An 11,247-nucleotide genomic window follows, 5' to 3' on the forward strand; every position below is an offset into this window, starting at 1 on the left:
AACTTGTTTGTGAACTTTAGTCGCGTAGTATCCCATGTGTTGAGGACGTAGACTTGGCTGTTTATTTGTATGTGTGGATCATTAACCGTCTTGTCGGTCTATTCCGCAGTTCTCATGGTACCATTAGATGAACACGGGAGAACTATCGTTTATGATTTTCTCTTTTGTTTACACATGCACAGTTTGTCTTGTTTGTGAGCTCAATTGTGAGCACTGGCAGTCTTATGAATCTTAGAGTTGGTCCCGATCAGATTACACCCTTGTTGAAAACCAGACATACACATGTTGCGCGCAGATTTATTGTTATCTATGTATTGTATTAAACTTGATTTCTCACCAACACGCAAGTGTTTGACGTTTATTTTAACACATGTTTAGGTTTGCTGTAGCTGTTTGGAGCTTGTGGACACGTAGGACGTTTTTACTTTTGGACCTAGATTAAAATGTATCAAGACAAGTTATTGCTGTTCGAATATTACGATTTATAATATATTGATTTTTAATGATCTATGTTATCTTGTGTTTACCCTGCGCGTGCGCGAATGAATGTATTTATTAAATATTGACACCCAATAGTGTCACGAGTAATGAAACAATATGTGGCGCCCCGATGTATAATCCGCCTTTGGTCGGGGTGTTACACGACCGGCCTCCCTCCCTTGGCTGCGCGGCGCGGCGTGGTCAGGGGTGGGGTGGCCTGGTCCGGTTTGCTTCGCGAGTCGTTTCGAGTTGTTTTAAGCGTTTTAAAGACCGTTAAAAAGTGTTTTCGAAAACCGACAAGTGAGAGATGATTATGAAACATAAAAGTCCATTAATTTATATTATCGAAAGATTCAGTTTACAAATCGGGTCAGGTTTTAATACAAATACAAATACAAAAATAACCGAAAAAAGACAAAAGACAAATGTTACACTTGTGACAATGAGCTTTATATGACAAAGTGTGTGCAAAAGTCTTCCCACATGTGACAAACATAAACTTGCAAGACAAAAAACCACGTCAACAACAATGCTCAATGTTGCAAAACATGTCGCTATGAATGTTCAAAGTGGATACAAAACAATTTTAATGGAGTAGTTATTGGTTTATTTGTCTTCTGATCACAATTTCAATTTTTTATTATTAGGCATTTATCAAATACATGGTCTTCATCAAATTACACTAACCATTGATTCATTCTTTCCCGAATCAAACCCGGATGAGTTCGCCGATTCCACTAAAAGCATTGACAAGAGAAGCTTGGGCTCTCTACGGCGCTCTCGTTAGCTGGATTTCTAAAGATGCTCGTTAGCAACACTCATAATGCCAAGGAGAGGCTTGGTAGTGACAAGAGAAACATTGGCAGCAAACTCTTCCTTAACCTCTTATTCTATTGTTAATTTCACTAGACATGATGAACCCGAGCCATCCTTTGGGTTCTCTTTGATCTCCACCCTTAACCGATATAAACTAAATCCGATATCAAGAATCCCTCCTTCCACCATTTCTGATTCTTTGATCATATTTGCTTTATCTACCTTCGTGAACTTCTCTTTACCATAAGAGAAGCCTGACCCTGTAAATATAAAACTATACCGTCACCTTTCTCATCTGTTTTTTTTTTTGTTATAATATTAATCTTTTGTATAGATAGTTAGACGTACCGGTCTTGAAGGTAAGCTTGAGAACGGTACCAGGCCCACCGTTGCCTTCTACTACATCAACGGCTTCAAAGATTGTTCCAGCTAGAATCTTTCCGTTCTCGAGAGTGCCATAGAGAGCCCAGGCTTTGCTTGCCGGCACCTTTACTTCTGCCTCTTCGGATAAGGTCCCGAACAACATTTTTGTTTGTGTAATTAACATGGAATGCACATTGGAGGTTATAAATATAAAGCTTAGATGAAATTGTAGTTTTATATTCCGATCTCGAGAGTGCCATAAAGAGGCTCCTGTGAATTTCTTGTCGGATCCGCGTGAAGAAAGGTCTACTCTCCGACCAGCGGACATTCTTGTGTTTGGATGGGCCGGGGGAAGCATGCTTGTGTGGACCTTACTGGGGTGTCCCATCTTGTCGGGCTTAGGGACACCGGGTTTGTTGCTAGGCAGGCCGTGTTAAAGGCAGAAGCAGGAAAAATTGCTAAGCACAAGAAGGCGTGTGTGGAGAATCAACACGCCTTCATTCCTTTTGCTTTTGATACATTTGGATCTCTTGCTCCCGATGCTGCTACGTTTCTAAAACGAGTTCAGCGGGTCGTGCACAGTAACTCAACGACGCCAAAGAACGATAATTTTATTTTCAGTAGGATCAGTTTTGCCATTCAAAAGGGGGTGGCGTCGCAGCTTGTTGCCCGCTTACCTGCCTTTTTATTGTAATTGTATCCTTTTATTTGAAATGACAGATTAATTATAGAATTGTAGGTCAAATTTGGTGTGCGAATGAATGTATTTCCATAAGATTCCTAATTATTAAGTACTAGTATTTTTTGTTTTTTTTTTTTCTTAATAGTGTATTAATAGCCACCTTTTCCCATTTTTTTTTCTAATGGCTTTGGGAAATGGTATTAGTTTAGTGCTAGAGAACAATCAGGAACCTAATCTAAATAATGTTAAGACGTGATGGTCTACTAAATAATATTAGTATAAGTTGGTTTTTGGATGTGCCAGTCTAGCACCTTACAATTTCGTATTCGACAAATAAAGATTGGATAGATCAGTAGTCCGTCAGTTACCTAAATGATCGTTCAATATAATATATAATATAATATATAAGCCGTGACATTCTATATGAGTATGCTGTTAATTTAATACTCCTATACTAATTCAGTAATTTGTATTGTAGTTAATGTTTTTTAATATGTTTCTCTCCTCTTCATTTGTATTGTAGTCAATGTTTTTTAATATGTTACTCTTATAATAATTTATCTTTTAAAATAAATTAACTAGAAACTCACATTTATCTAATTAGTTTTCGTGGAATAGACGTTCTAAATAAGTTTTTTTACTAAATGTGGTTATCACTTAATTTCAACTTTAAATATTGTATGTGATTATTATTAATTAATATTAGATTTGTGTTCTACCATGTGACGGATATCAACAGGTTTGTTGCTGTTTGGTTGTTGAAATATTTACTAAGGTGATAAATACGTGTAATACCTCCCTTGAAGCAGGAAAAGTAAACCAATTACATTGTATAAAATACGTTTAATACAATTTAACGCATGGATTTAATACTACACCGTTTTACCTAAGTCGATCTATTCCATCGAATTAATACTACTCCGCTATTGTCTTAATTTCACCGATTACTCAGAGTTAAAATAATATGATATGACTATTTATTCAATTGGTTCATCTGGCATTCCATCATTCAATTGGTCCATCAGGGTAACTTAAATTTAGATTTTACAAATTGATTTTGCTACTTGCAAACGATTCCTCTTTAAGTGTGTACCTTAGTGTTCGATCATAATAATTAACTTTAATTTTGATTTTTGTTATTACTGGACTATTTAATTTCACTTGTTTAAGAATTGAGTGTTTGAATTATGTTAATTTATTTGCTTATCTACGTTAAGTAGAGATGATCATTTTGCTTTAGTTTTAGCATTTTATTTATTTATTTTTTATTTTTAATCTTTCTAAGTTAAATACTCGAAACTCAATTAACCAAACTTTAAGAACTCTTGAGAGATTAGAATCGGGTTTCGATGCTAGAATTAACTTTCTCAAACCCGAAATCCGTTTGTCCATACCCGACCCATTCTAGACAGATCAGTCAACCCTGAATCCGACGTGTCACAATCCGATTCGTTAACAATACGTGTATCGTCAAACCCAGACTCACCGAGTGTTCACCATTAGCTATCCATCCCGGAATCACGATCGTAAAACCCTAACTAACAACACACATTACCAAATGGCGGTGCGTGCGACGGTGTTACGGTTCCCGTCGGACGCGGACGCTCAGGACTTGTCCGGAATACCGTGGGGAGTGACGGTGACGCCGTTCGCCGCCAAGGACGAGAACGGCAACTCTCCGTTGTACGGATCGGGTGGTGATTTGATCCCTAGGTGTGAGAATTGCTGGGCGTACTACAACACGTACTGTGACCAGGAGCAGTGGGCGTGGACTTGTGCTATTTGTGGAACCCTAAATGGCCTCAATTCTGATACCATTGCTCGTTACTCCTCTGCTGATGCTCCTCCGGAGATCATGTCTTCGTTTATCGATCTCGAAATGCCTCGTAAGTTTATACTCTGTTTTTGCATTTGATAATTGGAGTTGATAGTTATGTTAAACTGTTGAATTAAATCGGTTGATCTGTGATTAAGATTCTAGACCTAAGAAGTTAAGCTCTAAATCGTGTTTTAGAGAAGTGAAGGACTTAATTGCTTCGGTTTTATTCATTTCGTTATGTTGATTGTGGACTGATACACGAATTGGCAAATGTTTCTGGCTCCGGATGCCATTGAAGCTGTTATATGAAGTTGTTTTAGACTTTTAGTTATAGATTTCAGTATTCATTTGCATACCAGTGAAAATGTAGCCTAATGTAGGCATGCACAAGAATTGGAAAATGTTTTTTGCACTGGATGCTGAAGTTAGTGAGTGTGTTTAAGTTATAGATTTCAGTTTCATTTGTATACTCAAATTCTATACCAGTGAAAATGTAGCTTAATGCTGGAATTGGGGAATGTTTCTTACGCGGGAAGTTGTCTTGTTTTTTTTTTTTTTTTTTTTTTGTAGCTTTCAAGATTTTAATATTGATATCAATTTCCAAGCTGATAATACTCAATTGTTTATATGTTGTAGTTGATGGTTCTGAGGAGGAGGATATGCAAGCCCGACCTGTCTATGTTGCTGCTATTGATTTGGCATGTAAGATTGTGCTGTTTATATTATTTTATGAATGTGTTTATTGTTTATCAACTGAACATGTTTTAAAAATACATGATAGCTCATCAAGTATTAAGTATATCCATGTTTAAGTTCAGAAATGGTCAGAATAGATGATGTCCATTGCTGTATTTTAAGTATTCTGATTTCTGAGATGAAGTTGTGTATGTACTTACTGAACATTCATTTACTATGTTTGCAGCCTCAGAAGAGTTTCTTGAACTTACAAAAAGTGCTTTGTTAGCAGCTCTGGAAGGTTGGTAACTATGGTATTATTATCTAGGCTTCTAATAATACTAGTTTAAATGCTAAAATCCTGTTTTTGTGTAGCTCTTGCGCCGGGTTCTCTTTTTGGGCTTGCTACATTCAGCCACAAATTAGGCTTGTATGATGTGCAAGGACCTATTCCTGTGGTGAAAAATGTTTTCTTACCAGCGGACTCTGATGGAACCCTATCAATTGAGCTTGAAGATGCCATGCCATTGTTTAACTTTTTGGCTCCAGTAAGTTTTTGACAAATTTACCCTTGTCTACATATCAGTCTTTAGCTAATAGGGAACAATGTAAAATGGGTTGAACAAAGTGTATTATAATTGCATACAACTTCCTAAATTGTTTTATTCAATGATTATTATTTTGTTAGTATGGTTTTCACAATCATCATTAACTCATTTAATTGCTTATAACAAAATTAAAGTGGAGAAAAAATGCTTTATGGGTAAAAGTGACATGTTTTGACACATTGGTCAACCCATTCGGCTTGCCCATCTTGACAGCTGCCACCTCTAGTTTTGAAGGATGCATTTACAGATGGTTAAACTTGATGATATCTTTAATTTGCCATTATCTTTGCTACAGGTAGACACCTATAAGGATCGAATTGCATCTGCACTTGAAACCTTGAGGCCAACATCATCATGGGAAGGTACAGGTGGCGGACAAGGATTGGACAGAATTTTGCTGGGAGGACGTGGTTTTGGGCTAGCAATGGAATCACTTATCTCATACCTTGGATCTGAGCATGGCAACACTTTCGCATTAGGTTTGATTATGAAACCAAAAATATTGTGAAACAGATACAGAATTCTGTGTCTTTTAAAATGAAATCATTTACAGCTCGGATATTTGCTTTTCTATCTGGGCCTCCTGATTATGGGCCTGGCCAACTGGATACAAGAAGATACGGTGAGCAGTATGCTAGCAGAGGAGAGGATGCTGAGCTGGCATTACTTCCTGAACAAACACCATTTTACAAAGATTTGGTACTAATCTGATTATGTAAATGTGGATTAAAAATTTGAGTTCTTCATGTGATATTTATTTGTGAAAATGTGTGCTTTTCACAGGCTGCAGTTGCTGTTCAAGCAGGTGTTTGCATAGACATACTTGCTGTTACAAATGAGTACACAGATCTTGCATCTTTAAAGTTTCTTAGTATTGACAGTGGCGGCTCATTGTTTTTGTACCCAAGTACTGATGATTCAACACTTCCTCAAGATATGTAAGCAAAGGATTCAATAAAATAAGTTTGAAATCTTTGTGCTGATTAACAATTTTTTTGCAGGTATCGAATGTTAAGTCGTCCGTATGCATTCAATTGTGTAATGCGGTTGAGGACATCCACTGAGTTTAAAACTGGAAATTCTGTGAGTTGCTGTTTTTTCTAGGTCTGTGAACGAACCGAACGTTCAGTGAACCGTTCGGTGCCTCGGTGGGAAGTTCATTTATTTAGTAAATGAACAAACATGAACAAAAGTTTTTGTTCGTTTAGTTAAAGGAACACGTGTCTCATTCGTGAACGTTTGTTTTGGTTCGTTCGTTTGCATTCATTTATGTTGGTTTGTTTAAGTTTATATGCCAATATATTCATCTTAAATTTCGTAGGGCCATTACAATTTAGTCTAGTTCTAATAACTTTTTAGGTCCTACACTCTGTTTTTCACATTTACTTTTAATTGGTTGTAGCTCACTTATGTCTGTTCAACTATGTTCAGTTATGTTCGTTTGTTTACGTTTCTGAGCCGATCGTTTATACTGTTGACGAACGGAGTCAACGGACATAAACGAACATGAAAATGTTCATTTTCATAACGAACAAACTCGGAGAAGACAACACTGTTCGTTTAGTTGTTTGTGTTTGATCGTTTGTTCAGCTAACGTTAAACGAACAAACGGAACATGCTTTGTTCGTGTCCGTTCGGTTCTTTCACAAGCTTAGTTTTTTCTATTACACGGCTATCACATAATTTTATTTTATCATGCTTCTAATGAATCTACATTAATTATTTGTTTGCAGTATGGTCATTTCTTCCCTGATCCACAGTATGAGAATGTTCAGCATGTTATTTGTTGTGACTCGTTTGCTACCTATGCTTATGACTTTGACTTTGTCAAAAATGAGGGATTTTCTAGGTAATGTTTTAGAAGTTTCCATTCTACAAGTTTCATAAGCATGCCTTGTAAACTTACAGTTTCACAATCTCAAAAGTAGACGTTAAATTTTCAATCCATTTACTTATAAACAGCCACATGGGTCAAAGTCAAACCAACAAATTTTTCTAAATTGAAATGGGTGAAATGATTTAAACCGGTCAGAAAGTCATCTAAGATGTCTAATTAGTTCTAGACCTGTAAAAAGATCGATGAACACGAACGAAGTTTCTTGTTTTGTTTGTGTTTGTTTGTTAATCAAACTAGCTCGTTTGTGTTCGTGTTAATAGTATACTATAAACGGACCGTTCACGAATGTAAACTACCACAAACGAACGAACATACTTAACATAGATGAACAAACATCAATATCTTGGACCAAAAAAATAAATAAAACCAGAGTAATTTGTAATTGTTGATATTTTAATTTAATCAAACTATAATAAATTGCAATGTGCTTAAAAATATTGGTGAATATGTAAACAAGTGGGCCTAAATGAAAGTAAACAAAAACAAATGTTCACAACTGAGACATGTGTTCATGTCTGTCCGTTAGTATATTAAAGAAACCAGCATAAACGACCTTCTCGCCGAACAGTTCACGAATGGTTCACTTACTGTTTGGTTCGCTTACAGGCCTAGTTAATTCTTATAACCTCCTAAATAATTTTATTAGATTAGATAATATTGAGATTATCTAAAGTAAGGGGTGTTTGGGTAATTAAGATTATTATTGTAATAAGGTAGCTGACACAACTGATTACTTATAACAAAAAATATAAAAATGATCAAAAAAGTATTTATGAGGCAACATGATACTCTTCACCCACCAGTTTCAATTCACGCTAAAATATTAATCAGTTTCAACTTGAACACATTCTGATCACCTGTTACACTACCCCTAGTCAAAAGCAATGTATTTTTCAGTATTGTGGTTGCAACTTTTTTTTTCTTTTGATAAATTAAAGCCTGATTTTTTTTGGATCATTATATGTGCAGACACACTGCTGAGCTTCCGATGTTACAATTGGCTTTCCAGTATACTGTTGTTGTGCCCCCAGAGGAACTTCCAACTTCTGGCACAGGCGTGACGAATAGGTATGTATATCTGTCATAACTTTGCATATCCTTTTCGTTCGTTTAATTAAATGAATGAATACGAACACATCTTCCGTTTGTTCACTTACACTTGTTCTTTTGCGTTTGTATAATACTCATTCAAATTTATTTATTGCTAATTTAATTTAAAATCAAACTGAGTTTCATATTTTTAAACTGTTAAATGCAGTTATAAATCAGTTTGGTATCTTTGTTTAGCTTTAAAGTTTTGGATGCAATTGAAAGATGATGGTATTCTAGACTTTAATTCGGATATTCACCTATAATTTTAGTTGGTGTTCGTTTGGATGTTAGGTTCATTTAACTGTCTGTGATCAATCGTTTGTTCAATAAAACGATATCTTTATCCATTGATTCAATAAAAAACAAACATGAACAACTAAACTTTGATCGTTTAACCGCTCCTGTTCAATTGTTTGTTCGGTTAAAGTTAAATGGACAGGCACGAACATGCCTCATTTTGTGTTCGTTTGGTTCGTTTATAGGACTAACTACAGAAGATAGTGTTAGATGTGTTTATGCTATCTGAAGTTATAATAATTAGCTAATCAAAAGCTTGAATGTTTTACATCATTTTTTTTTAATTAAAGCAATGGATAAAATGGCCAGAAATATCATTTTATGCAGATCAAAATACACCATCAAAAGGCGACTTAGAATAAGAACAATGCAGTTTGGAGTTGCACATAACTTCAACGAGTTATACGATAGTGTTGATCATGAAGTTGTTCTTTCAATACTTGTTCACAAGGTAAACTTCTTTACAATCTTATACATGTGATTTCCAGCTGAGTACCTTGCACTCCCGTCACAGGTGATACTAGCCTCACTGAGTGAAGGAGTTAGAGAAGGCAGGATGTTATTACATGATTGGCTTGTAATCCTCACAGCCCAATACAATGAAGCATTCAAAATTCCCAACCGTCAATTTAGTACCTCATCGGGGTCACTTATTGATGTCACGTTTTCTCAATGTCCACAATTACAAACTTTGCCTCGATTAGTCTTTGCTTTACTTAGAAACCCGCTTTTGCGGTTCCATGAAGAAGGCATTCACCCCGATTATCGAATCTACCTTCAATGTTTGTTCAGGTAATATCATGAGTTTGATTATTTTGAACATTTTAAGGTTTATTTAATATTTGTGTTTAATGTAACCGAACAGGGCTTGTTTGTGTTCATTCGTTCAACTTTAAACGAAAAAATGAACGAACATGAGCACCTAAACAACGAATATTACTTTTTATGTTTGTTCGTTAAAAATGAATGTCTTCATGTTCGTTTGTAAATATTGTAAACGAACAATTCATGAAATAAACGGACGGATGTAAACTAAATCCAATTAAAAGCAAAGGAGAATATCCAAATTAAGGTCTAAAGTACTATCATCTTCACAATACATCCAGCATTTAAAAATTAATTTAAGATATCAAACTGATATTAAATTGAGTTTAAGGGCTCTAAAATCTGAAAGTCAAATTGATTTTTAAATTAGTATCAGTAATAAATGAATTTGAATGAATGTGTACATAAGTGAACTGATATAGACGAACGTAAATGAACGAATATAAACGAATGAAACAGGTGTTCATGTACATTTGTTTAATTAAATGAACAAATAATTGTGTTCATAGTTGTTCGTTATTAAATGAACGAACATACCGCTGAACATTTCATGAACCCATTAGACTACTACTAATAGAAGGTTGCAAAGTATCGTCGTATCATGAGTTAGTAATTGGTTACTTGCCAATTGCCATGTGTTTGATTATATAAAACATTGAAGGTTTATTTAAAATTTATTTTTAATTATTTGTTGCAGCGGGCTGGAACCGAGCTCTCTCCACCGTGCAATATATCCGCTTTTGACATCGTACGCTAGTCCCGATAAACTAGCGTACCCTCGTCATTCATTGAGCCGGGCTGCTTTAATGACAAGTGAAAGTCCCATATTCTTCCTTGATGCGTTTACAACATTGATTGTATTTTATTCATCTACAGCTGATCCTACACTACCTTATCCTCCACCTCATGACTGTAAGTATATGCACGCGCCATTTTATTTTAAACAGCAACGCTTTCTTAATAAACGTGTTCGACTTAAACTATAGGTTTGTTGAGAAAAACAATAAACAAGGTGAAACAAGAAAGAAGCATTACTCCTAGACTGATGTTTATCAGAGGCGGTCAAGAAGACGTATCGGTGTTTGAGAGTTATTTAATTGAAGAACAGGATGTTGATGGAAGTGGGTTTGCAAATGCTATGGGTTTTGTTACTTTTCTTGAGGAGATCAATCAGAGTGTTATGGAATACATGAAGTAGAAGAGCTGTACATATCGCATCAGGGGTTGTACCTTAACCAAACAAGAGTTAAAATGAACCATAGAGAGTTTTGAAACTTTGTTTTAGACAAGTTTAGTACTTAAAATATCAAAATCAGGACTACCCACATTGTTTTGGAATAAATAACATAACATATTTGGGACAAAATGCTGAGACTATTTTAGACAAAAGGTTGTTTGCTTGTCACCGTCTTAATTATTCATTATCGTGTGGTTTTAGTATTTATTCATACAATAGTTGCATTAGATCGGGCTTTTTATATGGTGACAATGGGTTACTAACTAACAATTGCATGTGCTAAGTCTATAATTATAATTAGTATTAAGAAGATAGTAAAATTAATCAAGGATGGTTTTTATTTGAACGTATGATACCAGTCCTAACCGTAGAAAGAAAGGTATTGAACTCTATGTTTATTATAGCTTTTAACACACCAATTACATATCCTATATATCTATTTATATTGAATAACTT

The 11,247-nt window shown here is 35.3% G+C and overlaps 1 protein-coding gene and 1 pseudogene across 1 annotated transcript; one reads left to right on the top strand and one right to left on the bottom strand.

The window, feature by feature from the left end:
* Positions 1 to 1,263: 1,263 nt before the first annotated feature.
* On the bottom strand, positions 1,264 to 1,843 carry LOC143637338 (norbelladine synthase pseudogene; annotated as a pseudogene).
* A 1,909-nt stretch (positions 1,844 to 3,752) lies between these two features.
* On the top strand, positions 3,753 to 10,896 carry LOC143637314 (protein transport protein SEC23 D-like). Its single transcript, XM_077104735.1, has 14 exons — positions 3,753 to 4,227; positions 4,797 to 4,862; positions 5,083 to 5,136; positions 5,211 to 5,383; positions 5,739 to 5,922; positions 5,997 to 6,142; positions 6,227 to 6,381; positions 6,445 to 6,526; positions 7,177 to 7,292; positions 8,310 to 8,408; positions 9,057 to 9,180; positions 9,244 to 9,521; positions 10,252 to 10,466; positions 10,541 to 10,896. Exons 1-14 carry the CDS (start codon positions 3,900 to 3,902, stop codon positions 10,750 to 10,752), a joined length of 2,232 nt encoding a protein of 743 aa, XP_076960850.1. The 5' UTR covers positions 3,753 to 3,899; the 3' UTR covers positions 10,753 to 10,896.
* Positions 10,897 to 11,247: the final 351 nt, after the last annotated feature.

This window comes from Bidens hawaiensis, unplaced genomic scaffold, assembly GCF_021521415.1.
Source record: "Bidens hawaiensis isolate Kalapana, Puna unplaced genomic scaffold, B.hawaiensis_p1.1 tig00008219_1, whole genome shotgun sequence".
NCBI lineage: Eukaryota > Viridiplantae > Streptophyta > Magnoliopsida > Asterales > Asteraceae > Bidens > Bidens hawaiensis.

Coding starts and splice junctions, on each gene's coding strand:
- LOC143637314 (XM_077104735.1), top strand. CDS start 3,900: ATGGCGGTGCGTGCGACGGTGTTACGGTTCCCGTCGGACGCGGACGCT. Junction 6,382..6,444: donor TCAACACTTCCTCAAGATAT/GTAAGCAAAGGA, acceptor ATTTTTTTGCAG/GTATCGAATGTTAAGTCGTC. Junction 9,181..9,243: donor TTTCAATACTTGTTCACAAG/GTAAACTTCTTT, acceptor CTCCCGTCACAG/GTGATACTAGCCTCACTGAG.